General features: G+C 39.6%; 2 protein-coding genes across 2 annotated transcripts in view; both read left to right on the top strand.

The window, feature by feature from the left end:
- Positions 1 to 24: 24 nt before the first annotated feature.
- Positions 25 to 21,495, top strand: CIRSR (corepressor of RBPJ and splicing regulator). Its single transcript, XM_077785056.1, has 10 exons — positions 25 to 196; positions 879 to 973; positions 1,504 to 1,577; positions 2,767 to 2,780; positions 2,874 to 2,929; positions 3,253 to 3,301; positions 3,508 to 3,625; positions 16,699 to 16,805; positions 18,226 to 18,311; positions 19,956 to 21,495. Exons 1-10 carry the CDS (start codon positions 125 to 127, stop codon positions 20,677 to 20,679), a joined length of 1,395 nt encoding a protein of 464 aa, XP_077641182.1. The 5' UTR covers positions 25 to 124; the 3' UTR covers positions 20,680 to 21,495.
- A 1,269-nt stretch (positions 21,496 to 22,764) lies between these two features.
- Positions 22,765 to 26,371, top strand: part of OLA1 (Obg like ATPase 1) — a 128,257-nt gene continuing 124,650 nt past the window's right edge. The window contains exon 1 of the mRNA XM_021552476.2: positions 22,765 to 22,783. The gene's annotated coding sequence lies outside the window, so the exon portion shown is untranslated. The remainder of the gene's footprint in view (positions 22,784 to 26,371) is intronic.

Raw genomic sequence — 26,371 nt, 5'->3', positions numbered from 1 at the left:
GGAAGGCCCGCCCGCCGACCCGGAAGGCCCGGCCGGGGCCGGCCCGGAGCGCCGCTGAGCCTGCGCCGGTCCCTGTGACGGTCCCTGTCCGTGCGGGGCCGGCGGCTCCCGCTCCGCCGCCGCCATGGGCAAGTCGTTCGCCAACTTCATGTGCAAGAAGGATTTCCACCCCGCCTCCAAGTCCAACATCAAAAAGGTGAGGGCGGCCCGGCTGGCCCGCGGGCGGGCCCCGGTACCGCGGCGGCCCGAGCAGCGCTCCTCACCGGCATGGGGGCACCGGGCTGGGCAAAGAGGAACGAGGGGCCGGGAAACAGTTAAGAAATACTTGGAGCTTCGGGTTTTCTTGTCCCCAGGGGTATATGAGTATCACGTTTTCTTGGCTCAGGCTTTTCAACACCTGATTCCCAGAACAAATAGGCGCTGTACCCCGTCCGGGAAAACCCCATCTGTCACGATGTGCCTTTGCTTTCCCGGTGTTTCATTCCCGCCTCGAGCTGCTTGCAGGTGCCCTCTCCAGAACTGTGCCCCGTGCCAGGAACCCCCCAGGGGACCTGGGGCTTGCCGTCTGTCCAGACTGCTCCGAGCAAGGCTCTCTGCAGGGAAGACAGTGGCACCCACTGGGTATTTTCTGAGCCTGGTTTTCTTTTTGAGCTACCAAATTTTCTCCTATCTTTTCAGTATGTTGTTGAAGTTTCTCAAAATTACTGCTGTGGGAAGTTCATGTGTTAAACTACTGAATGAAAATAATGTCTTTTATACAATTAGAATGGTGATCATCCCTCATTAAGCATTTTCAATTGAGTAAACTAGTTATTTATACACTAATATATTTTGTAATAGTTTTTGTATTTAAGTAGAAGCTTAATTATTTTAACCAGGTATGGATGGCAGAACAGAAAATCTCATACGATAAGAAGAAACAAGAAGAATTAATGCAACAGTATCTGAAAGAACAGGAATCCTATGATAATAGGTGAGAATTGGCTTAAGATTGCTCACTTCCTCCTGTCTTGTTTTCATGGTAGTGAAGGTCATATTGCTGTGAGCAATTTGAAATACTGTCTCCATTGAATGTAGTAGTGGCAAAGGGCAGTGATTCATTAAGTGATGTCTGATTAAGCAGAAGTCGTAAGAATTTCTTTAGTGGTTTGTGCCTGTCTTCTGATTAATTTCAAAATATGCTGTTTCACAGAACGGTCAGTAACCTTGTATAATAATACATTTCTAACACACAAAATCTGATTTTCATAACTCTGGACATACTACTCTTCAGCTGAGGCTTAAAATGTGTGATTTTTGTGCACTGTGGATCATGCAAAAGCATTGACTGGTATCTCAGGGTTTTTGATACTCTGATTTTGTTACTCACATTAACAAATGAAAAAATGCTAGTTTTCACCAAAGTTTCATACTGAGTGTTTTGGTGGTTTTTTTTTTTTTTTGGTGAGTGTTACCAGTGTGACTGTTTTGTGTGTAACACCCCAAACTGCTCTTTTTATTTAGGTTGCTTATGGGTGATGAGCGTGTGAAGAATGGTCTTAATTTCATGTATGAGGCCCCACCTGGAGCAAAGAAAGGTATTGCAATATCCTGATTGTGGGCCGATAGTACTGCAAAGCTAAAAACCTTCTCAAGAAATAAGCGCAATGTATTTTATTTTAAAATAACACATTCATGGTGAGATAATGATAGGAGGTGTCATTTTTGAATTATTTCTGTGAGAATATGCATATATATATATATATATATATATAGTATGTAATAATTTTGGTCTCACAAAGCTTTAATTTCTTTTAAAAAGAATGGTTGGGGTTTTTTTAAACCACAGTTCAATGTGAAGACCAGATAAATATCTTTCCAGGAAATGGCATATATTCTGTCCTTGACCAAGAATGCTCCTTTAGCCAATTATAAAGCCATTGGATGAGGAGGACTAGACCTTACCAAGGCAACAACTCAGACAACACAAACCTGTATTTTGGCTGACTCTCCTTTTCAAAACTAGGAGGTTGCTTTTGTTTTGAAGTTACCCCTGTAATTCAGCTTGATGCTTGTCAAACATAATAAATACCAGAACAAGAAATTAATTATCAGAAGTTATAAAAATAATAAATGCTGAAATTTAGTAGCCAAAAGTGCTGCCTGATCTGTGAGTCTATAACTGTCTAGTAGTGTCATAAATGGAAGTTTCTAAATGCCTGGTGGACACTCATATCAATAATTTAATTTTAGCAAGATCTGAACGTAAATAAAGAACTGATAAAATACAGTTCCTCTAAGAGAAAATGTGTTCCCTTTAAAATGCCTCTTTCTCATTTGCATGAAATCACTTGGAAATGCTTGGATGGACTCATTCTTGTATACCAAGTTTTGTAATTACTTAATTTTAGAAACTCCAATAGTAATCTCTTAAGCTTAGAGGAAATGCAATTTCAAAGTAGAAATTATTGCTAAATGTTTTAAAAAGTATCTTTAAAGTAAGTATTGTTGCTACTTTTGCAAAAAGTGAAGTTTTTATTTGTATAACAAATCAGCATAGTTTTAGAAGGTGATTCTGGATTTACAGGATTTAAAGCTATATACTAGAAGCTGGTTATTTGTAAGTGCACTCTATTTATATAAAGCTACTCCTGAGTATTTGCACTATTGATTAGTATAAACCATAAAATGTTTTTTCTTTAGCTAAGGGGGGGAACACCATCTGGATTTTACATATATAATTAATGCATAATTTGTTTTCTTTGCATGCTTTCTGAAAATTCAAAGAGGAAACAAAAGAGGTATTTAATTCCATTATTTCTTTATGTTTTCTTCTTGCTTGCTTAAAATGTATTCTGAAAAACTTCAAACTTACCATGTTTTCTGTTTTATAGCAAGAAGGAGAGACTGAATACAAATTTGAATGGCAAAAAGTTGCTCCTCGAGAAAAGTAAGATATCTGGATTTTTTTTCTTATACTTCTCTTTTTGTCCCTTTTTTCCCCTGTTTTATTTTTGAGCAGGTCACTTGTGTGATCTTATCACGTCCTGACACTTAATTAGCAAACCTTGTTAACCTGAAACTATTTCCTTGCTCAGCTTTATTTTCATTTGATTTTTGCATCCATATTTGAAAATGCAGTAAAACAACACTTACAGAAATTATACCTCTGAAATGGGTAAAAGTTTTGTATATGTAAAAGGTTTTGTATATGATGTCTTTTAGAAAATAGTAGTGAATGGAGGATTTGTTTTCTCTTGTGTTTGTGTACAGATATGCTAAGGATGATATGAATATCAGAGATCAGCCCTTTGGTATCCAGGCAAGTTACTGAATTTCACTCTGTGATGTATGGGGAGCATTTCAAATGTTGTCTGACTGCAGAACTTTCACATGGACTCTCTGAATTTTATCATCTCTTTTTCAGTGGGTTTAAAGGCTTCTCTTATGCCTAATAACACAGACATTCCTGTAAACACTCAGCTGTATTTGTGACTAAATTGTATCAATTGGCTTTGTTGCCTTTAGGTGCGCAACGTGAGATGCATTAAATGCCACAAGTGGGGTCACATAAACACTGATCGAGAGTGCCCCTTATTTGGTCTTTCTGGAATCAATGCAAGTTCAGTCTCCAGTGATGGTTCAGGTAGGCAGTGAATGGTTTTTAAAGTTCTGGTTAGACATGTGGGGGGAGCTTATCATGTTTCATTTTAGAAGGTTTAAGTTTATCATATTTCAGAGAGTTGATGAAATCTGGAAAACAGTGAATTCCAGATGTAGGATCCACAAGTTTTAATTAATTATTTCATATTGCAGGGACCTAATTTTCTAATTATTAACTCATTTTAAAAAGAGTCTGTATTGCTTTGATCCTATCTGTACCTAAAACTGAGAAGCTGCAATGAGACTTTAGATCAGAATGACAAAATTTGTGTCACCAAAAAAATGAATGGATTGTCAAAGACTGTCACAGTTCAGATTTAAGCAAATTGCTTGGCTAAGATGGAATATATCATTGTATCTTTGTTAAGCACTTGGTAAAAAGGAGAGGTTTGTGGGCTTTTTTAAAATATGTATTTATGTAACTGGACAAGCAATTGAAACCTAGGTTTCCAAATTTCTGGTTTCCCTTCATTTGACTTCTTTTGGCTTCTCGAGCTACAATTTTTTTTTCTTCTATTAACTCTCCTGTTACACAGCACAGTTAGTGCTAGATTATGTTTGAAGAAGTAGATATGAACATTCAAATTGAATAAATTTTTGTCTACAGTACTTTTTTTTCTGTAAGTTTACCCAAGTTGCTTTTAAGTTTCTTAAAATTGGGGCATGTTAAAGAAACATCAGGTAGTGTGGATGAGTCTTCAGCCTTGCTGTACTGTGCTTTAAAGTCACGTGTTGTGTCTTGGGTTTTGCAGGGATATCATTACATCGAGTTGCACACACTCCGTGGTTTCTGCTTTTCTTCTGTCTTCATTCCAGATTATCAATTTTATGTAGCAGCTCCTAGTTTTGTTACATATATAGGCTACTAATAAGCTTGTTTTTCAGATTTAGGTCACAAAGATACTTAGTTTCTTTGGAATGAGGCCTGGAAGATTTGAGTTGAAGGAAGTGGTGCCTCCTTACTCTCCTGTCTTTTTAGGCATTGTCTGATGATTATGCCATTGTATTACTCATCCTGTAGTTGACTTGCTCAGCCTTTCTGTCCAGTTGGTTATAAGGTTAAATCACTTTCTTGCATGAGTCTTACAGTAGAAAAAAATTGTGCTTAGAATATGGTGCAGCTCTTGCAGGTCAGAGATGCTTTTGTGCTACAGAACTCACTGTCCACACCTCAGTTCAAATGATGTGGGTCAATTTTAGGGGTGTTTAGTTGAGAAAGCAGAATGTTTTTATGTGCTTGCACAAACCTGAATGTGCATTCCTTATTATTTGTTACAGTGTAATACAGACACTCTGCAGTGTCAGTAGAAGAATAACTGCTTGTTTCAAACCTTACTGAACTCTCTATATCGGTGTGGGCAACGTTTGACTGCTGTGGGTGTTTCCCACTTGAAGAGATGTCCCCCAGATGGCTTTTCAAGCTGTCTTTCTAAGCATAAAGAGAGCATTTAGCATACATGATGAATTTTGCATGAAGGAAAATGGTGTAGAAGTACTTAGATGTTCTCAGACTGTGCCAGTGCTCTCTCATTTTCAGCTCTGGAACTTAGAAGACAGTGTGCTATGCTGAGCTTAGACTCTTGTAGGCTGAGGAAGGATTTTCAGGGAGTAGGGGTGGGCGACTGATCAGGATTTGTATATATAATTTGTAAGACGCTGTTCTTGAATTTGAATAGTCAGCTGTAATGATACTGCTGCTTTCTCTTTCTTGCAGGGAAACTATGTAAGAACACTGTAGGTAAAGCTTAAAGTTCTTGATTAATAGCAAATACAAGGTTAGAGAAAGTGGTAATATTAATTACAACATCAAATAAAAGGTTGTCTGCTTTTTCTAGCCTCAGGAATACAAACCTTTCATCAACTTTTCTATAACTTCATCTGATTTAATAACAAGTTACATTCCTTTGATGACTTCTGGAAATGTGTGTAAATGAAGCAGTACAGTTAAGTGACAACACAAATTCTTGAATTCACTGCTTCACTTAAGGCTCATAATTCATCCACATGGTATGTTAAAGGGTATGCCACGTATTTTAAAAATAAAGTATATGCGGGGTTTTGTTGTTGTTGAAACCCTGACAGCAGTCCTGTGTTGGCTGAGATGGGAGCAATTACTTTGCATTGCTGAGAGTTCAGCCCAGTTGTTACAGTGCTGCAGATCCACAGTTAGCTCTGCTGCATCTGTTTCCAACTCCCAAGAACTTTCTTCTGTTGTTCTGTGCTGTACACTTCCCCAAGCTCTGTTTCTTCCTGCTTCTCTTTATCAGTAATTGCATACACTCCTCAGCTGCTTTTTAGACTAAATTCCTGATATTTTTCATTGCTTTGTAGTACTGCGAAAATGTCTGTTGCCACACTGTTCTTTAGACTGGCTATAACTCCAGAAAATACTACTTTGGAAGGGACAGAGACTTTTTATGAGATTATCCTTTTATGAAACCATTCTGTTTTGTGAACTGATGATTAGATGATGATTTAAAAAAATCCCTTGCACTTGAAACAAGTTGAATTGCACATGAATTGCTTCACAAGCACCCCCTCCTCTACGTGTCACAAGTGTCTCCTCATGCTTAGAAAGCTGGTAAAAAACATGGAAATAGTCCACAGTATTTGTTTATTGTGGTTGTTAGCAACAGGAAAAAAAAAGGTACAAAACTATTTGGCTTCTAAGTTCTGGTAGAGTTTGTTCAATATTTCTGAAGCATTTTGTCCATTTCTAAAATGTAGAGGTTAAAACACGTCTCTGAACAGAGCAGTGAATAGGTATTTCAAGGATAGGCAGTGCTTACTGGTAGTATGCAGCAGGTCTGGAATATATACTGAATTTATTTGTCTGGGCTTTTTAATAAATGAGTGTGTAAAAACATTTGCAGTGAGCTCTCAGAAAGTTGAAAACGTTTGGCTAAATTATTAGAGCATATAGTACTTTCAAAGCTTAGGAAGTATTACCATATTTAGAAAGCAGTCGAAAACTTCTTTCTAGCTGGTGTTTCAGGAAATTGAAATATAAATATTGTATCATAAATGAAAGGGTACAGATAACAAATACAGATAATGAGGAAGAAAGGTGAAACCAGAGTAAAATTTTAGTACAGTAGTCAATGTACGATTCCAGTTAGTTTATGAAATGAATTGTATTAGAAGGACCAAATTTAAGTTCCAAATAACTAAAAGTTTTTTTTTTTTTTAAGAGCAAATATTTTGATTTTTTAAAATATTCTTTGAAAAGAGTTCTATTACTTTGAAGTTACTTACTTGGTAGTGCTTTATTTCTTCTGATTTATAATCTTTTCATCCTAATAGAAGTCAGTCTTACATCCTTTTCATGCAAATTGAAACAGAATAATGTTTTTTTGGCAGTGCGTGGTAGTTAGCCTAGCTAAATTTAGGTTAGAATTCTTCAAACTTTGCAAATACTCTCCCTTGCTGGAGCACACCATGCATCAGCACAGTGCTGGAAGGCTCTGGTCCATGGCTGCTGAGCATCCTGGCTGGTGATGAATCTCTGCCCAGTCAGGGCATAGGAACATTTGGCTTCATGGTTCTGAATCTGGTGTGCTAAGCACACTGGCATCACTAATTTCTGCAGAAATAGGTTTTAAAAAATGGTCTGGCTTCTCTGTCAAAGGTTTGTAGCAGGCTTTGATACAAGTTCAGTTTTTGTTTTGTTCTAATTTATTCCTGCTTCAGAAAGAGTGAAACAAAATGTCTTGTTTGGAGTCATTCTTTTTTTCAGTGTCAGAGGAAATATTTGACTGCAAATAAATTAAAGTTAAACCCATGTCTGATTTAGTTGACTTATCTAAAGTCCCTGCTCTGTTTCTTCATAAGGAAAAAGAAGAATTATTAACAGATTTTTTTTCCTTGTCACATCTTGTCCAATATAGGTTTTTTCTTTCCTATGAATCTTATAAGCTGTGATTCTGTCATTTCAGCAGAAGAATAGCTGTCTTTTAATCTGATGTGAAGACTACATTGTAATGTTCCTCTTGACACATAAAACTGGTTGGCAATTGCTGTGTCAGATTTAGTGTTGAATATTTCGTGTGAAGGACCAGTCACAGCCTTCAGTTTCCTCCAGTGAAACTGCTTCAGGGCAGAGGATGTCTGTGGCACAGAACTGTGTTCTGCTGTCTTTCAAGATCTGACATCCATTGCAGTGCTTCAGCAAACAAAAATAGTTACAATCAGTACCTTAACTTGGGCATTGGTTATTTTTCCTTCTGGGGCTATTTTACTAATCTAGCTGGTAATTCATACGAAAAAATAATAATCTTACCATTAAAAAGCACCTATTGAATAATATCTCACCAGTGACTAGAGATTATTTTTTCAATAAGGCAATTTCAGTGGATGTGGTTATCATGGGATAATCACACCCCTGGGGTACAGCCTTGTCTGTAATCTCCCAGGAGTGTAATTATTGCATGATAACTGCACCCCCTGGTGTTGCATTATTTCTATTATGAAATTCTTAGTTTTAGATATAAAGTAACTTACTTTGATCACTGAAAACTGAAAAGTAGTGTTAGAATGTTCCAGCTGTGAGGCTTACAGAGACCAACTTAGAAGATTTGCTTCTCCTTTACAAAGGTAAATTAGGCAATCAAAATGCTTCTTTGGACTAAACTGATTTACAGAGTGTTTTACTGATAAAATCCTAACTTTCAAAGTTCACACAAGATGAAAGTATCGGTTATGCTTCTGACTTTACGTGCCACTGTGTATATATGCATGTAGAAAATATGGTATGCATACCAGCAAAAAAAACCAGCTCACTGGCATCTCAAAGTTTGCCTGTTTTTACAATCCTTTCTTATCATTAACCAGGAGCATATGTTGGGGTTTGTGAGGTTTTTTTGTGACTCCTGAAAAGTCATTAACTTGATTGGAACAGAGATCATTAGGTGTCCTGTACAAAGTGTTTTGAAATCATACTGTTATTTCACTTCAGAATTGCCTGTGTCTTTCTTAGTCAGGTGAAGTTAGGACAAACTGAATATTTTTTTTCCTTTCCCTTCTTTCCTGCAATCTATCCTGTTCAATGATGGTTTGGGCAGATGGGGGGAGGGATTACTAAAAAGCTATGAAAGTTTGAATGCTTACAACTTTTATTATATGGTTTTTAGAACAAAGAACCCACTATGGATATGTTCCTTTTTATGAAGAAAGGTATACTATCTTAGGAAGTGAGGCTAGTGTCTCAAATTGTATGAACAGCATAGTTAGAAGTGGGATGGTAAAGTTAAAAGGTGTTCTTGCACTCTTGGCCTATGAAAGCTAAACCTGGAGAGTGCTGGGCATCCTCCTCTGCTGTGGACTACTTTGCATTTCTTACTGGCTCTATATAAGATCTATGCCTTGAAATTACTAAGGAAAAAGTACTGTAAAGTGCTTAGCATGTTGTGGAAAATTCAGGCAAATAAAGGTGAAAGTCTAATGGAGCAATGTGTCTGTGTATCTAATGCCTTATGGTCTAACAAGATAAAGCCACTCTAGGTATAGCTGTGCAGGTGCAGCCTTCTAAAGGCTCATTACCCAGTTCTGGGGTTTGCACCCTCTCTTTTCATCTCCTGAGTGCCCCTAAGCTAACTGTGGGTCTTGTTTCCATCTACCTAAGACTTAGTGTGTTCCACTGATATTAAGCTTTTAGGTGAAATACATTTCCAGAGTAATCATTGAAATTACCAGTCACATGGAGACAGCAAAAAATGAAATCTATGTTTATGTTACATTATGTCTGCATCTCACTGCAGTTTCCCAGTGACAATTACAGCACCTTTTTTCCCAGCAGAGAAAAGTCTGCATTGTATTAGGAATGCAGGATTTTTTTTAAATGTTCTTTTGAATTTGTAATAACCAAGAAAAGGTATTTGAATATGTTAACTGTGAATATTTGTATAAATGGTCATCTGTAGAAACATACAGTGTGTGAAACCTTCCTTTATGGTCTGCAGCTGAGACCTTTGATTGTAAACAGTAGGAACCTTAACTAAATCTTCACATAGTTTAAGAACTGTCACATTTTAGAATAATCCTCCATTTATGTTTCAGAATCCTTGGTATTTGTTCTGAATGCATAAAATACAGATTCTATTAGAAATCTTGTGCTTAGCATTTAAGTGATAAATATAGATTCCAATAGCAGTTTGATGATGTTAAATAGTTTTTAGTACTCCAAAAAAGTAAAAAGGAAACTCGGGTTTCTCTGAACTACCATATCACAAAAGCATGGCAAATGACACCGAAATTCTGTGCTAAAGTGTTAAATACAGTTAAACTGTAGGACCACTGAAGGAGAGCTAATTAAAAGCCAGAGGTTTTAGTCATTGATTTCTCTCAATGCTAACTGCAGCAGTTGCTTTTAAGTGTAAATATGGTCTGAATGCACTCATCTCTGAAATAGATGAAAAAATTACCAGTAAAAGATGATTGATTCTGAATTAGTGGAGGCAGCATGAATTTACTGTGTGTCATGATCACATAATTTTAATAATAGTTCTTTGTCCTGTAGATAAAATAAGTGCCTACTCTCATCTCTATCACAACCCCAGTAAAAGTTCACAGACTATGGAGTGTGATTAAGCTTGGTCTGTGATTTTTTTTCTATTTTTGCTCAATTTCCATATTAACAAAAGCCACAGAAAACCTGGTGGACAGAACAAGAAAGTATATGGATGTATTGACACAACTGTCTATTCTAATTTTAGAGGTACTTTCTCTTTTAAAGCAAAACCTAAAAAGCATTGGATCATACATCTTTATTACCACCCAAAAAAAGGTAACATTCTGCATTCAGAGTATATTGATATGGTTGTGTGCTAGACTGAAACCTACCATAAGAATGTTTTCTGAAGCCTAGTTAATTCAAAACAGGTGTTTATTTATCTACTTTTCCACAGCAAAGCATGGCTTTAGTACCACTGTTGTGTAGAAAACCAAATAAATTTCAGTTTGGAGGAGTTATGGCCTCACGTGGTCCAAGCTGCCTATGAGAAAGGATGGTGACAACATGCTTTAGGCCTACTTTGCTATCAAAAAATGCATAGCAATAAAAGAGAAACCTTGAGAGTATCTTATCCTTGATTCATAAATTAAGTTTTAAGCATAGTAGCATGGAGTTTACTGACTGTGACATATCTGGCAAATTGATAGCAGATACAAAAGTTTGCTATGTTTACATTTTCATGTAAATTACCTCTCTTACCAAGTCAGGAGAAGTGTGATGGTGTGATGATGGTGATGTTTTTAGATTAAAATTATCACATTTGTAAACTAAAAGATATCCCATGCCAGAACACATTTTCAGAAAGAGAGAAAAGCCTGTTCTAAAAGCCATATTCAAAATACTCTGTTTTGATGATATGCAAAATGAGCAGTAGTTGAAATAAAGGTAAATAGTTGCAATTAAAATGACACCATGAAGTATCTATTTTTTCCAGTATTTTCTACTGGAAAATTTTCCAGTAAGTTTTATATAGTGTACTCTATTTAATAATGTACTCTATTTAATTGTGTAACAATGCATAGAATAAAAACCAAAACATACATACAACCTTAAATATCATATAGTTCTGTAACTGCAGCCACAATGTAAGTACAACTGCTTGCTGTCATTTCCCCTGCCAAAGATGGCAGTAATGTTTACAGTATTATTGTTTCTTATGTCTTTACTTTCCATTTATATTCCACAATAAAGATCCATTTTAAACTTGATTGATTGTAAAGAATAATTCAGTTTGCTTTTCTGCACTGGTGACAGTATTTTATCAGTAAATTAGGCAAATACTGTCAAGACTGTGCAACATGGTTAGGTGGAAGTAAAGATGCTATTTTTGGTGATACTGGCAAACATAACTTGATGGTCTGTCCCCACTGCCACTGAAGCTATTGCAGAAAAAGTGGTATTTAATCACGGTTGTTGAGGCAAAGTATCTTAGCATACTGTTCCCTCATATTGAATAATTAGAAAAATGTGCTTTAGAGGTTGTAATGGAGGCCTGCTAGATGGTATTTTACAGCTGGCATTACTCTCCTAAAGGTGCCTATGCCTCCTAGAGAAAACATTCTGAAAACAAGAATGTTACATGTACTCTGCATTTGTAGCATCAAGAGAAGTACAGACAGAACAGAACATTTATTGCAGCTATAGGTTTCTCTGGTTTCTGGGACAGGTGTGGGGCAGTAATGCAGGGTGGGAGAGCTTGCTGTAAGGCAGGCACTTAAGTAATTGAAATCCAGAATTATATTCCCCTCCTGACGGCTTAATAGAAGCAGAACTGATTATTTTAATTCATGTCAGTCGTGTGATGAGAAATTGGAGTGCTCCTTGTTCTAAAAAACAAATTTACAATATGTTATAGAAATCCTAATATGATATTCTTCTGCAATCCGGTGTAATTGATGCTCATATATGCCTGAGAAAAAAAAAAAATATCTCTTCTGTTTATTTAATTTTACAAGTATTATAAAGATGCACCAAAAGCTGTCAAACTATGGTTGTACTTGGGTAGTGCTTTATGAAGACTCAAATTTTCACACTTCATTGCATGTTTTGAGTTTCTAGATTGGTACCCCAGATTTTGAGTCAAGTGAGCTAGCTGAATTGTATCCTTAAATAGAATCTTGAACAGAAGATAACAGAGAGAATTAGTGCAGCAAAAATTTCTGTGGAAAGTAAGAAGCAGGAAGAAACTGTAACCTTTTTGCATAACAACACAGTTTCTTGAAAATTACTATAGCCAAAAAACTCCTTTAAAAACTAACTATTTAAGGATGGAGATGTTTTTGTGCAAGCCCTTAGTATAATGTTAAGTACCTGTAACTACAGAAAATACAAGTTGTCAGTTGTCTTAATGCATAAAAATAAATGTCATATTCACAAGCAGTTAATTACACTATGTGACAAAAAGTTTTTCCAAGACTATGAATTAGTTCTAAAGCAGATAAATGGTTTAGTTTTAGCCAAGTGGCGTCTGGGAAAGTTTTAAAGATCTTTTTTTGTATTTTCTTTTTTTTTTTTTTTTCCTGTCAAAATGCAAATTTCAGAAAATAACCTTAACAGTCATATTCAAAAATAGCAAGGTACTGTATTTGACTTACTTCAGGAAGTATAAGAAACAGATTATCAAACATTTTAACTTTGAACTTATTTTTAGTTTGCTGATGAAAGAATGGTGAGAGACTAAGTTGTCAGAAGTTTAGCAGTCAGCTATTTTTATAGGATTCCTGTATCTAAAGTTCTGCCAGCTCATAGTATATCTAGATGTTTTCACCTGTGAAGAGGTAGCTTCTTCACAGGCTGTCTTACAAGTCTGTAAGGAATCTATGAGCCTGTGTGAGGAGTTTGATTTTCATAGCACATAAAAGATTTTTGTGCCTGATATAGGAATGAGTCTTTGCAAGCTGATGGGTGCTGTTCAAGAATAATAAGCTATCATCATAGCCAAAGATTTTAGCCACCTGAGAGCCTCTCAGCTCAGTCTTACCATCTGTTTTACTGTTAATGACTCAGCTGGAGCATAGGGCTGCCAGGTATACCAAGTACTGCTTTCTCTGACAGTCTTGGAGGGTGAAGACACAACTGTGGTCATAAGCCAAAGGTAGGCTGAAAAGATTTACCACTTTGGGTTACTAGGCAACCTGCTGGTATCAAGGTTTAAGCTTTAACTATTTAATAGGGAAGCCAAGGACACTTCTGAAAAGTTGCATTTTTCAAATCTTTGTTAAGTGAGGTTCAGTTTTTAGGGTTTCTCTTACAGGCTTTGTCTCTCCCATTTACATTAGCCAGGAGGAATCTCCTATTACATTTTATAATGTGGAAATGAGAATGTGATCGTTTACTCACTGATATAGGCATCTTTTAGAATTCTGTGAAAAAGCATCTCAAAAGGAAGCATGCTACACACCTCAATGCTATCACATAAAATAGCTGCGCCCTGGAATCCTGAGAGACCTCAACCTATCACTGGTATTTCAAAGAAAATCAGATATACTTATCAACATCATTTTAATATAAATCAAAAGCAGTCTGTTGGGGTATGGATGGAAGAATAAAGTCACCAAGCATTTGATTCCTTTGATTCCAAGCAAAGGAATTTAATTATCAGAATAAAATTTTCTTGATTCTTGTTCTGTTGCAGAAAGTGGGTAGTAATAAAGGTTTGCAGATAAGCTGTGCAGCTATTGTCAAATATGATGACTTAATTGAACTTACCAGCCTGGACTTGTAACCAGGTAGAAAACAGTCTCGTTAGACTTCCCATATCAGGATTGTTTTCTCCCTACTGTGTCTCTACAGATGTCTTGCTGTCATTGGGCAGCAGATCTTCTGAGAAGCTCAGTGGCATCATTGTTCAAAAAAAAAGTGTGAGCAGCTTCATCTGTTTCATCCTCTCAAAAATGTTAATGTTTTCTAAACCGCAAAGATGCCATACTGCAAGGAAGCGTCTTCCATAATCAACTACTCTGGACAACTGCCCATGTCATGGGGTCTGGCAGGGGTCTCCATACACAAGAGTTGTCAAATAGGATTGTGTTTTGACTCTACTTCTGGTTATGGGGTTGGTTTATTTTCTGAATCTCATTTCCTAGTGTATACTAAAATCTTTAATTATAGTAAAAATAGCATACTTAATAAAGCTTCTTGGAGATTCTTGCATCTCCTCACAAGCTAGGCTGAACCCCTAAATTACTGTTTCACTCACAATTGTAGGGGGACCAAAACAGGAATAATTTATTTCATAAACAGCTTTTGTCTCAAGTTTCTGTGGGTGCATTTGATGCAGCTTGTATACATCCACAAAATAGGAATAACAGCAGTTTGGTAACTGTCCTTCTCATGGTAATACTGTGTTGCAACTAAAATACTGTAGGTGGAGCAATGAATTTCTCATTGACATCATTAATATACGAGGAAACAGATGCACAAAAATCAGTAGTGTTGGGCATTCATTACAAACTTTCTCTTAAAAAAGAAATTATTTTGCTTGCCTCTTGCCAGTGTTATGCACAAAGAGTACCAAAATGGTTTGTTTCTGGAAAATAATTTTGAATTGCACTTTTGAAGGCCAGTGTGCCTTCATGTTTCTCTGGTCTCAATTCTGACCATAGTCCTCATAGGCACCCACAAAGTTACGGCGTCTGTCTTGTTTCTTTAGCAAGTCTGCTGTGTAGATTTGGACAAGTTGCATTTAAACACACTAATGAGAACAATTAGGTATTGGATACACACCAAAATATTCGATGTACACCAAAATGTGTACAGTGCTGAAACACTGAAGAGGAATACCTAAGAAGTTAAGTTACTTCTGCAGTGGCTCTTCGAATAATAGGGAGGAACTGCCTTTGAATAATAGAAGTATTCTAGGTTTGAATTGGTCAAGCATTTTGATTTCTTTCGTGTGGAGAAATATTTCATGACTCAATGCTTTGTTTTCGTTTGGCTTCCTTATACAGGGTTTTTGACAGAATTGTATGGCTGTTTTATACGGACTTTTCAAATCAAGGCCTGTTCTGGTACCAAATTCTGTCAGTAGGTGTCTGTCTAATGTTAGTTTCTGTTCCAGCCAGAGCAGACTTCAGCAAGCACACCAAGGTGTGAAATTTGAGATATGCCAAAATGTCGACACTAGGGCCTATACACATTCATTAATTGTGAGTTCACAATTACACTATAACACATAAAAAGGAAAACCACTTCTGGTAGAGTACAGGGGGAATGGTAAATAACCCCCTACTTAAGAAAAGGTATCTCATTTGAAAATTCTTTTGCTTGGAAAAATAAGGAACTTGTGAAAAGGAAGTCATTAATGCAGGGGTTCCTTAAACCATTTCCAAAGTTTTGTTTTATTTCTTCCTGCTTTACATGTAGACCTGTTTATTTCTGCAATGCAATATATTATACAGGAAAATTAAGAAAAAGTTTACTTCTTTTGAGAAAGTGTTATATTACTTTTCATATATTTTCTATAGCAAAAATCTCACTTTATTTTTCCATACATGTCTTTGTTTAAAATCTATGAGTTTTGTCACTCTTCACAACTAAGTCTTAAGCCACAGAGCAGGATCAGTACATTTAATAAGGCTAATTAATGTTACCATTTACAGTAGTTTACTGAAGTAATAGTGAATGTGTGCTCCATGCCTTGATTTACATTCCTTTTAATTTAGATTCACCTTACACAGTTCATTGACAGTAAGGTTAGTGAAGGAACTGGGAAAGAAATTTACTGAAAGTGACCTCACAAAAGAGTGAATATTTAGGGTGAAGAAAAAGTACCTAATCAGACAAGTACATGACATTTTGATGATCACAGGGATTAAATTAAAGCATAAGAGTGAGTTACAAGGTTTGTAAATTATGCAGTCAAGTCTGAGTGATACATAATACATCCTATATTTTACTCCTTGTTAGATTTTTGGAAAGAAACAAATCATGTGCCCAGTGCCAACACCTACTCTAATGAAAAATATAGCATAGTTTTTAAGCTAATAAACCCAGAAATCTCTGAGGAGATAACAGTCTAGAGGCTATATATATTTGGCAATCCCTAGAATAAGTAAGGACATAGATTTTTTTCATGTGTTTTTATATTCCATATGTATTCTTCTAATGTTGATTTTTACATTGAAGTTCAAAAATTTGTGTCATTATGAAAAATGAGTTATTAGTGACATGTTAGAAGCACATTTTCTCATTGTTTTAAAGGAGAGGAGGTACCTGAGTCTTATTTAATATGCTTTATTTAGATCTCCTGTGCTTTTTTACTATAATAAAAATATATTACTAGACTTATCTAATATATTGTTTTCGACATGACAAAGTTACATAAGAGAATCCCCTTGTACTTAAAGAAAAATGCAATTATTTTCCATTCTGAATCTTCAGACTGCTGTTTTAGAAAATCATATCTGATTATTTGCTCAGCAGAAGATTATTGAGTTGATTTAGCTGTGATTTTACTTAACAAAGCTTCAACTGAATTCCTACTGTGGAGTCCAAAAAAAGGTAGAGAGATATAAATGATACATTCAAACTGTGATTTTTGTGAACAGGGCCATCAATGCACCCCTCGGAGCTAATAGCGGAGATGAGAAACAGTGGGTTTGCACTGAAACAAAATGTACTGGGGAGAAACTTGACCGCAAATGATCCATCACAGGTAATACCTTTTTACCAGTAAGCTGAAAATGTCTGTAAATCTAAATGTGATTGCTTGTGAATTGTTACTTAATGTTTTCAAATATGCATATCCATAGGAAAGCTGAATAGCTATACTAGTAGAAAAATGTCAAAAAACTTAGTTTTCCAGCTTTGTTTCATACAGAATGGTGAATCATAAATTACTTCTTTTAAAACCACATATAATAAATTAAATCCCTCTTCTGGATGACTAGAAATTGAATTTTTCATAAAGGGGTGGTTAGGGCTTCTGCTGCATACTTGTAATACAGTGCTGCCCTTTGGATGAAGTTTGAGGCAGTATGCACAAATAATTACTGCCAGGAATGCTATATCTGAAGAGTTTTTTTACTTGATTCACTATTTTTCCAGTTATTTTTTTCTGGGAGTGAAAATGGTTCAATTGCCTTTACTTAGACTGCTCAAAGTGTATTGCTAATTGAGGTGCTTAAATAAAAGTGTAAATGAAAGATTAATACACAGTCCTTGAAGTAACCTTTGTTCATATGGCAGGATGGTCAAACCAGTAGTAAAGAGGGGATGACTACAAGCTGGTTTTGAAATCTTCAGTAAATCAGTAGTTCATTGTGTCTCCACAGATAGATGAACCTTTGCAAAAGCTATGTAGCCCCAAAAATGTAGCATATGGGCACTGTTAAATGAATCATATTGGTATCAGTATGTTTGCTTTATGTTAGGCGTGCCTTTGTAAGAGCTTTTTAATCTTTATTTCTTCTTTTGTCTTCTGAGTATGGCTAAAACTAAAAACATCACTGTGGAGAACTGTGGTGTACCAGATGGACATAATTTGAGGAATTCAGGGTCTTCAAAGTAGTTTTGCTTTGCTGATTGTGTTACTGTATGTAGATTATATGATTACAGTATTTTGCAATGCTGGAAGACTTTGCACATTTAAAGACTAATAACACAACAGTGAAGTAGATGTGTTACCCATTTTCCTAATGACTAAACCGAGACAGAAAAGTAATTTGCTTAAATTACTGTGAGTTCGAGCAGGACTAGCGTCTTACCTATTCATCCAAGGGTGATAACAATGGAGTGACTTATCCTGGGGAATCGTGGGCTTCAAAATCAGCTCGTTTTTATTAACTATTTAAGAAATGTTTCTTTCCTTAGCAGTGATTTTTTATATGTTAGTAATAACTCCTGTTGTATAGCCCCCACATTATAACACCTACTCAGCCCTGAGAGAGAATGTCAGGGTTTTTCACTTGGTAGTGGGTATTCTGTTCTAACCAGTGTCTTAGGCTGACTTAGTAATACAAATATATTTGTGTCTGTCCAAAAATAAGGTATATAGAGGCACTTCTAAAACAGAAACCTGAAGGAATATATTATTTTTATCTGTAAAAACCTAATGTCTTACTGCATTTTTCTAGGAGTTTGTTACAAGTGAAGGAGATGATGATCCGGAAGTTGAATTTTTAAAGTCACTATCAACCAAACAAAAACAGAAACTTCTAAGGTAGGTCTGGTACCTAGTGGAGGGGATATGTATCACCAGTAGTTCTGACTACATCCATGTTTGCCACTGTAACTGGTGCCATTTAGCACCATCAGTATGGAAGAAAATCAGCTTAGTTTTAACATACACTTGACCATAATTGGCATTATGTCGCATGATTTTTAATCTACTTGTTTCATTTTAATCTAATTTTGATGCCTTTGACTGGGGCTTATTTCCAGTTAAACTGGGATACTGAAATACTAATTGGTTCACTAGAGATGCTGTGCTGCTATTTTAAAATACTATTCAGCATGCTGTTGTTTACAGTATCTTCTTTTGTGATAATAAATCCTACACTTTTGTTCACTGGTTTACAACTTGACAAAGTTTATCTTCTCCTTGTGGCTGAACTAGGCCTGACCCTGTACCCCAAGGCCAAGGTTGGCCCAGCTGCTCCCTGTGCTTGTGTCAGGGCTTGCAGCTTACTGCTCCCTGTGGGTCTGAGTTAATGATGTTCCTGTGCTTTGCTTTTATCCAACTGATGTTGTGTGCCAGCTGACTTAGGGTTTTTTGTCTCTTAATTTGCAACGTGATCCTGAAATAATCTCAAAATGTTTAAAATTGAAAATACTAACTGCTGGAAGGTAGATCCCATAGAGGCACGCAGATAAAATAAGCTTTTAGGATAAAAAGATGTCACATGTGTGGGGAGTGGAACGGGAAGGGGGAAAAGGTGAATAGCTAAGCAGGTAGTGAATAGGTACTTATGGTATTCATATTTGTAATAATTATCTAAAAATAGTTGACATGCTTTATATTCTTTTTAAGTAAGGAATATGTATGTAGTTAGAGTAATACAAAATCTTATTTTTGTTTGAACTTCTGCTGGCCCAACACATTGAAATTTTTATAATCCTTTATATTTTAGAAGTTGAAGTTTAGTAAATATTTGAGTTCTTTAGGGTTTATTAGTCTGAAGGGATTTTTTTTTAATACACTGGAAGCAGTTTCACTATTCACTCACTGATTTTCTGAGCATAAATACAGAAAGCAAAATATAAAACTACATTAAAGTAGTTGAATAGTACTGAATGATGGAATATTGTATATTTACAGATAGAAAAAATAAGTTTCTATTTGTGAAAAAAGAGGTTACTGGAAATATCTGTATTATTTGTCTGAAGAACTCAAAGACTTATGTTTTAGTCTCAGTTTTCATCATTAATAGAAAGTGAATACTAATTGCATTTTTTTTCATTTTCAAAATACCTTTTTAAAATGCACAAACAGAAGCAGCAATGATTTTCTAAAGTCTCCAGAGCAGTCTGGCAAGGGGGAAAAAGGTACTACTGAATGTATTTATTCCTAGTTACAAGGCCCAAAATGACATCTCTTACTTATCTTTTTGAAAATTAAAGAATTAAAAAATCATATTCCAGTTTTGAGGGAGCAGCTGTAGATTACATACTATGGGTATTTCAGGTTAGAAGTTTTAAAATGAAACTTTGCTGAAAAAGGAAAATAATTCAATGTGTTTTTATGAAAATTAATGTATTTACTGTGTAGGTCATCAGAAGTAGTGAACTTTGAAAGACAATTACTTTGTAATCTAGTATATAGTAACATGTCTGAGTGTGCCACTCTTTTATTTTGAAAACAAAGGAAGTTGGATCGTCTAGAGAAGAAAAAGAAAAAGAAAGATAGAAAGAAAAAAAAGCAGCAAAAGAAAAAAAGCAAAAGTAAACACAAGAAACATAAGATGAGATCTTCTTCCTCATCCTCCAGTGAGACTTCAGTAAGCAGCAGTGACAGCGAGACTGACAGCAGAGATAAAGCAGCACAAAAGAAGATGGATTCTAAGAAAAGAAAAAAAGACAAGTTTTCAGAGGCTAGCAGCAGCAGCGATTCAGAAGGAAAGGCAAAAACGAGGAAGGAAAAACTTTATGAAGATCTCTCCAGTAGTCACGGTAACAAGGACAAAGACAGGGAGAAGTACAAGCTGTTAAAGCGAGATAGTTCTGCAGAGAACAACAAATGGAACTCCTGTGAGGGGGAAAGAAAGTCCACAAGCAGATACCATAGCACAAGCACGAGAGACACTGAAAGAAAGGAGGATAGTAGAAGCCAAAACATGAATGAAGGGAGCAGGAGAAGCCCATGCTCAAATCACAGCAGTTCCAGGCAAAGGCACATAAGAAGAAGTCCAAGTCAAAGCCCTGGTGAAGAGCGGCACAGGAAAAAGGAAACCAGAAGCCCCAGCACAGATACACGCAGAGAGAGGGGAAAATGTAGAGAAGGCTATAGGGACAAGTGCAGTAAAGTGGAACACAGAGAAAGGAGCAGACACAGTAGAAGCAGAAGCAGAGAGAGGAAAAAAAATAGATAGTATAGGGGACAGATGTAAACAAGAATTTTTCTGGGTTTTGATTTAATACCTTTAAACAAGGGCTTATTACATACTGCTGTTCATTTTCCAACCTCTGTAACTAGCATTTCCTATATAAAGCAAACAGCTTCAATTCTATTGCGTTGGAATATTTGTAAATTAGGTATAAATGTTAAGGTATTTTTTACTGTCTAAATATGCTTATTGGCAAATACCTCTTGTATACATGCAGTAATTCACAAACCTGATTTTAGGATTTTAAAGTATTTAAAAGCAGTATGTGATACTCTTGGTTTCATCCATGATTTCTGTTTAGATGCAATTGTGAGGTGGAGCAGAGAAAGCGTTTGAGATAGTTTTGGATAAGATCACTGCTTTAGATATCAAAGCATTGTCTTGTAGAGGGTTTTGGTTTTTTTCATACTGAGACATTTTTCCTAAAGTTCCCTGTAAGAGATCAATTTCATGAGTTAAAACAACAGAGAGACATAGTTCACATAAGTGTATAGCCAACATTTTCTGGCCTCCTGCAGTGTACAGCTTGGTCAGGGCTATCTAAACATCTTGAACCCCTGTTGGTATGTGTCAGTACAATGTCAAGTTATTGTTCAATAATCTCTCAAGACATGAAAGGAATATTTACTGCCTCAACTGTTTCAGGTATTTCTTTGTCTGTGGTCGTAAGTTAGTGTAAATAGTCATCCTTTTGTTTTCATGAACCTTTTTGTGGTTTTAGTGATTGTCAGTCATTTTCTGCATACATTATGAAGTTGACCTTCCATAATAAAATACCTTATTCTTTAAAACCAGTAATAATTGCCATCTTCTTCAGAGTTCTGAGTCAGTACAAATGCACAAGGCAACACTTCACAAGGTTTTTTTATTGCAAAGGAAAGGTCTCTCTGCTCTTTCAGGATGGCAGATGGAAGCACATTCATTAGTGGACACGTGAAGCAGTCACTATGCTCAGTATTCCAGCAACTTTCTTACCCTCCTCACTCACAGGACAAATGGGACTATCTTTTATTACCAGTCCACTTCCACTTCACTCAGAAGATTTTCAGCACTGCACAGAGTATAATAATACATGGTGAAAGTGACCTGGCTTATCGTTTAAGTGCATGTGAAGAGTTTGAAAGGGTGAACCATTAAGAGATGTCACCTTTTCAATGTGTCTGCATTAGGTTACTCTGGGTATTCTTGCTGAAGTAGCTGGGAGTTAAAGAGCCCCTGCAGTAGAGTCAGCCCCCCTATATTGATGTGTGGAAGCTCTGATTTAGAAAGAACAGGAGGAGACTGCAAAAATGCCTGTTTTAGCAATCTAAACAAAATCTCTGTGTAAGAGAGGACAGAGTAATGTGATAGGGGAAAAGGTATATTCTGGTAGAACAATTTTGTGTTAAGTGCAGCAGGAAAGATAGGAGTAACTGCAAGGTGTCTCTTGTTTCAAATAAGGGTCTCTCCAGTTGTTTTGTGTTTAGCTCAGGAATCCTGCCAACTACAGTGCAATTGACTCACACCTGAAGAACAGTGGACATCCACAGCTGTGTGCTCTTTTGTGGGCTCTGCACTTTACTCTCCTATGTAGTTAAACAGTGTTTCCTGCCTTTTCACATAGGAAGAGCCTGGCAGAAAAGTCATGATATTTTGGATTATCTGTCTTCAACTACCAGGGGAGGGCTGGTGTGGCTGTGCAGGCAGTGTCTCACTCCCGGTACCCTCCCTAGGCCAGTCCCTTCGCCGGTACGGAGCGACTTTCGGGGGCCCAGAGGGCGGCTGCGGGAGGGTGGGGCCGGCCTGGCACAGGGCGGGCCGAGGCGCTCCGGGCAGCCGGGGCCGGGCGGGGCCGGGCTGGCACAGGGCGGGCCGGGCGGGGCCGGGCTGGCACAGGGCGGGCCGAGGCGCTCCGGGCAGCCGGGGCCGGGCGGGGATCGCCCGCGGCCCTCACGGGCCCCGCCGGCACCGCCCGCGGCGCGAGGCGGCTGCGCGCGCCCGGCCCCGCCCCGGCCCGCGGGGCCGCGGGGCGCCACCGCCCCGGGCCGAGCGCGGCGCTCGGCAGAGCCGGCGGGGCCCGGCAGGAGGTGCTGTCGCTCCGCGGACGGAGGTAAGAGCGGCTCTAGCGGTATCGCTATTCGCTTTATTTATTTATTTTCGTAAACGCCGCGGAATGGGGTTAGCCTTGTGCGGGGCTGGGCGGCGGGGGCCGCGGCCGGGAGGTGGTTCCCTCAGCCGGCGCGGAGGGCAGGACAGTGGCAGGGACTCCCCGGCGGGGAGCGGGGCCCGGCGGCGCTCCTGGGGCGGGCGGGCGGCTCTGCCGGGCGCTCGGCTGCTGCTTGGCCCGGCGGCCCGGGGCTGCGTCGGGACGGGGCGAGCCGGGTCCCGGCCCCGCCGGGGCTGGCGGCGGGGACCTTCGGGCGAGGGGTCTTCGGCTGCTTTTCGGCTGTGCCACCCCACCGAACCCATGGCTTAGAACTAACGCCGAGCAATAAGTTATTGCTATTCCGAAAGTAAATAGACGGGTTACTCCCAGATGGGGCTCCTGCTCGGATCGGTACAATAAATATCCCTGAAGGAAGCTCTCTATTTATGTTGTCATTGATTAATTCTCGCTACCTCATTTGATTTCGATTTAGAACGATTTGATTCTAATTTAATTAGCATGTAATTTGGATGTACATAATTACTGTAATTATGACATTCAGGTGAGGCAGCTTTAGGCTGAAAGGCAATTTCAAATTTTCTAGCAGCCTACTTTGTGCCGGGGAGCGGACAGGGACCCCGCGCCCTGCCAGCCAGGTACCAATTAGCCCATCTCGGGAGCAGCGCTGCCGCTCGTTTGTGGAACAACAGCGGCGCCGAGGCGGCGGCGGCGGCAGCGCCGCGCCCGGGGCCGGCCGGCGGGGGCCGCGCCTGGCCGCAGCTGCGGGGCCGCGCGGAGATTGCGGAGCGGTCACCGCCCAGGGCCCGGCCTCCCCTCCGGTTGGCGGCCCGAGGAGCGGCGAGGCCGGGCCGGCTGCCCCGGGCCGGGTGTACGCGCGGTCGCGGCGGGCCGGTCCCGCCCCGCCGTCTCCCATAGAAGTTCAGGCTAGCCCGCCCGCTCCCGCCCCAGCCGCCGCGGGCCCCGCTCCCGCTGCCGGCCCCTCGCCGCTGCCCGCCCCGCTCCCGCCGCCGGCCCCTCGCCGCTGCCCGCCCCGCTCCCGCCGCCGGCCCCGCGGCCGCCCCGGCCGCGCCCCCGGCCCGCGGCGGCGCCGCTAGGTGGCGCCCGGCAGCCGCCCTGCAGCCCGCCCGGGGCAGCGCCGCGAGCGTCCCGGGGTGCGCGCCCGGGCTTGTTGTGCTCTGCTTTTTGTCGTGTGCGGAGGGTGTTATTCCTTGAGGAAATTTGTAGCTAAATTATTCTCACTTAAAATAAACACTTAGCGCAGCAATTACTCAAAGGGGCGGGCTGTCTGTTAGCTTCCCTTCATCTGCGTTTTGGAAGGGTGGCAGAGGATCCTGGCGAACAGATAATGGTTGCAAATAAATTACAGCTCCCGCAGATAAAGTTTCCATTTGAATTAAAAGACGCAATTAAGAGGCTGTCCAGGCACGAGATCGGGTGTTTATATATAATCTCATTAGAACAAAAACATTAATGTTACCTTTTAAGTGTAAAACGAGCCGTTGGGTCTGTAACTCGCCGCGGGGGGCAAGGGAGACGTTTCCTGCGAACGGGGGACCTAGCGATCGAATGTCATTTAGTAGATAATTTTTCCTGACATTTTACCTTCTCCCGTCTGTGGTGGTTGCCGTCGCTGGCTGGTTGTTTGCCGTGTTTTAACGGGCTCTCGGAGCAGGGTTGAAGTTGCTGTCCGCAAGGTGTGGAAATGGGCAGCAATAGCTTGGCCAGGATTGTAAATGGGAGCTAGGCTGAGCTCAGGGGTGAGCCCGGGGCGAGCGGGGCCAAGGCGGCAGGGAGCCCTGCTTCCCCTGTTCTTGCCTTTCTGCCGGCGCCCCAGAGGGCATCCTTCTTATTCCCGGTGCTCTCCCGCTCTCGGGTTGGCGTCCTCTTACTGAAGAACTACGGATTCAAAGACCGAAATCAGATTTATTTTTCGGTTCTCACACCGTTTGTTCTTCAGGTGTTTTTTTTGGGTTTTTTTTTTTGTTTGTTTGGTTTTTTTTTTGTGTGGTTTGGGGTTTTTTTTGGTGGTTTTTTTTAGGTTTTTTTTTTTTTTGGGGGGGTTTTTTTGGGTTTTTCTGTGTGTGTGTAGAAGTTCCCTAGACCATATAATTATCTCCAACATTTACGAAAGAATGGTGTCATTTATTTTTTTAAAAGGTGACACGCTTTCTATTTTCTTGGTTAAACGAACCGGCTCTGCGGCCCAGAGCTGCTCCCTTCGTCGATTCTGGGGAGTCTGTAAGTGATGGACGTTTTCTGACCCGAAGGGGCAAAGGCAATGCAAAAAGGTCCTTGATCACTGAGCTGAGAATTGTAACCCCGGCCTGGCAGAAACTGGACCTGCATGGTGTCCTTTGATGTGTTTTATTATAAATCGAAAACAAAGCTGACTTCTGCCCAGCACCCCGCGCGGGTGCATTCCTGCGCAGCCCCCGGGCCGCCCGGCAGGGAGGAGAGCCGGTCCCGCCGCCCGGCCCGTTCTGTGTGTTACCGCCGCCCGAGCGCGTCCCCCGCTCCCCTCCCCTGCCCGCCGGGAAACCTGCCGGCATCCGCTGGGGGCGGGAGGAAGGACACCTTGCCGGGCTGCTTTTGGCCAGGAAAATTCCGGAGCGCTTCTCGGGGAAGGTGCTGTGGGCAGCTGTGATGCGAGGTGCCTCTCCCGGGAGGCTCTCTTCCCCCGGCCCGCGGAACGGCCCGCCGGGCTCCCGCCGCCGCCCCAGGGCACAGGCGGTGTCGGCGCTGCCCGGCCGCTTTTGTGCAACAGTGGCGCGGAGGAGGTGGGACGCGGTTATTAGTATTCACGGCAGATGTATTTTCTTTAACGCAACGTCTTTATTCCAGTTGGTGGCCGACAGCAGAATCCGTTTCCCGATGCTATTTGCATTCCCTGTTTTATGGAGGATTAAAATATTTGTATTCATCCAATCTGTACCGGCCAGAGTAAATTAACTTTTTTTCCTCACCCTCTTTTTTTTTTTTTTTTTTTTTTTAATAACACAATTATCTCATTTAACAATTTGCCTTTAAAAAAAATACTGTGGCTGTTAGGTTGGTGGTCAGGAGACAAAGGGAGTGAAAATAATTTTCATTTCAATAATTGCCTTCTGGTCAATTTAACTGTGCCTTATTTTGAAAGAGCCTGTCTAAATGAGATTCCTGTCCCAAATGTGTTCCCAGGCCTTAGCCCAGCCTTTAATTATTCCTGAGTTTTTTTTCTTCAGAATAAGACGCTGCACTGAGTAATCACAAAGAAGTCAGAGAGCATCCTTGAACCTTTTCAATAGCAAAGCCACTGATATTCAAATAACATGCAAGGACCATTTGACTGCATGGGGACATAAGCATTTCCAATTCACTATTTGCATAGATCAACTGTCTTTGAAAAGGAAAGGAGCAGTTGTCTTCCATAACATTAAAAAGCCTAGTTATCAAATCAAGTGCTTAGTTTGGGGCTTTTAAAACGTTTACATTTTATCTTAGGTTGCCCTTTACCGTTTGACATGCAAATTTGGTGCAGTTAATTTGGACAAT

This window comes from Lonchura striata, chromosome 8 (assembly GCF_046129695.1).
Source record: "Lonchura striata isolate bLonStr1 chromosome 8, bLonStr1.mat, whole genome shotgun sequence".
Classification (NCBI taxonomy): domain Eukaryota; kingdom Metazoa; phylum Chordata; class Aves; order Passeriformes; family Estrildidae; genus Lonchura; species Lonchura striata.
This window is presented reverse-complemented; position numbering and strand designations above follow the sequence as displayed.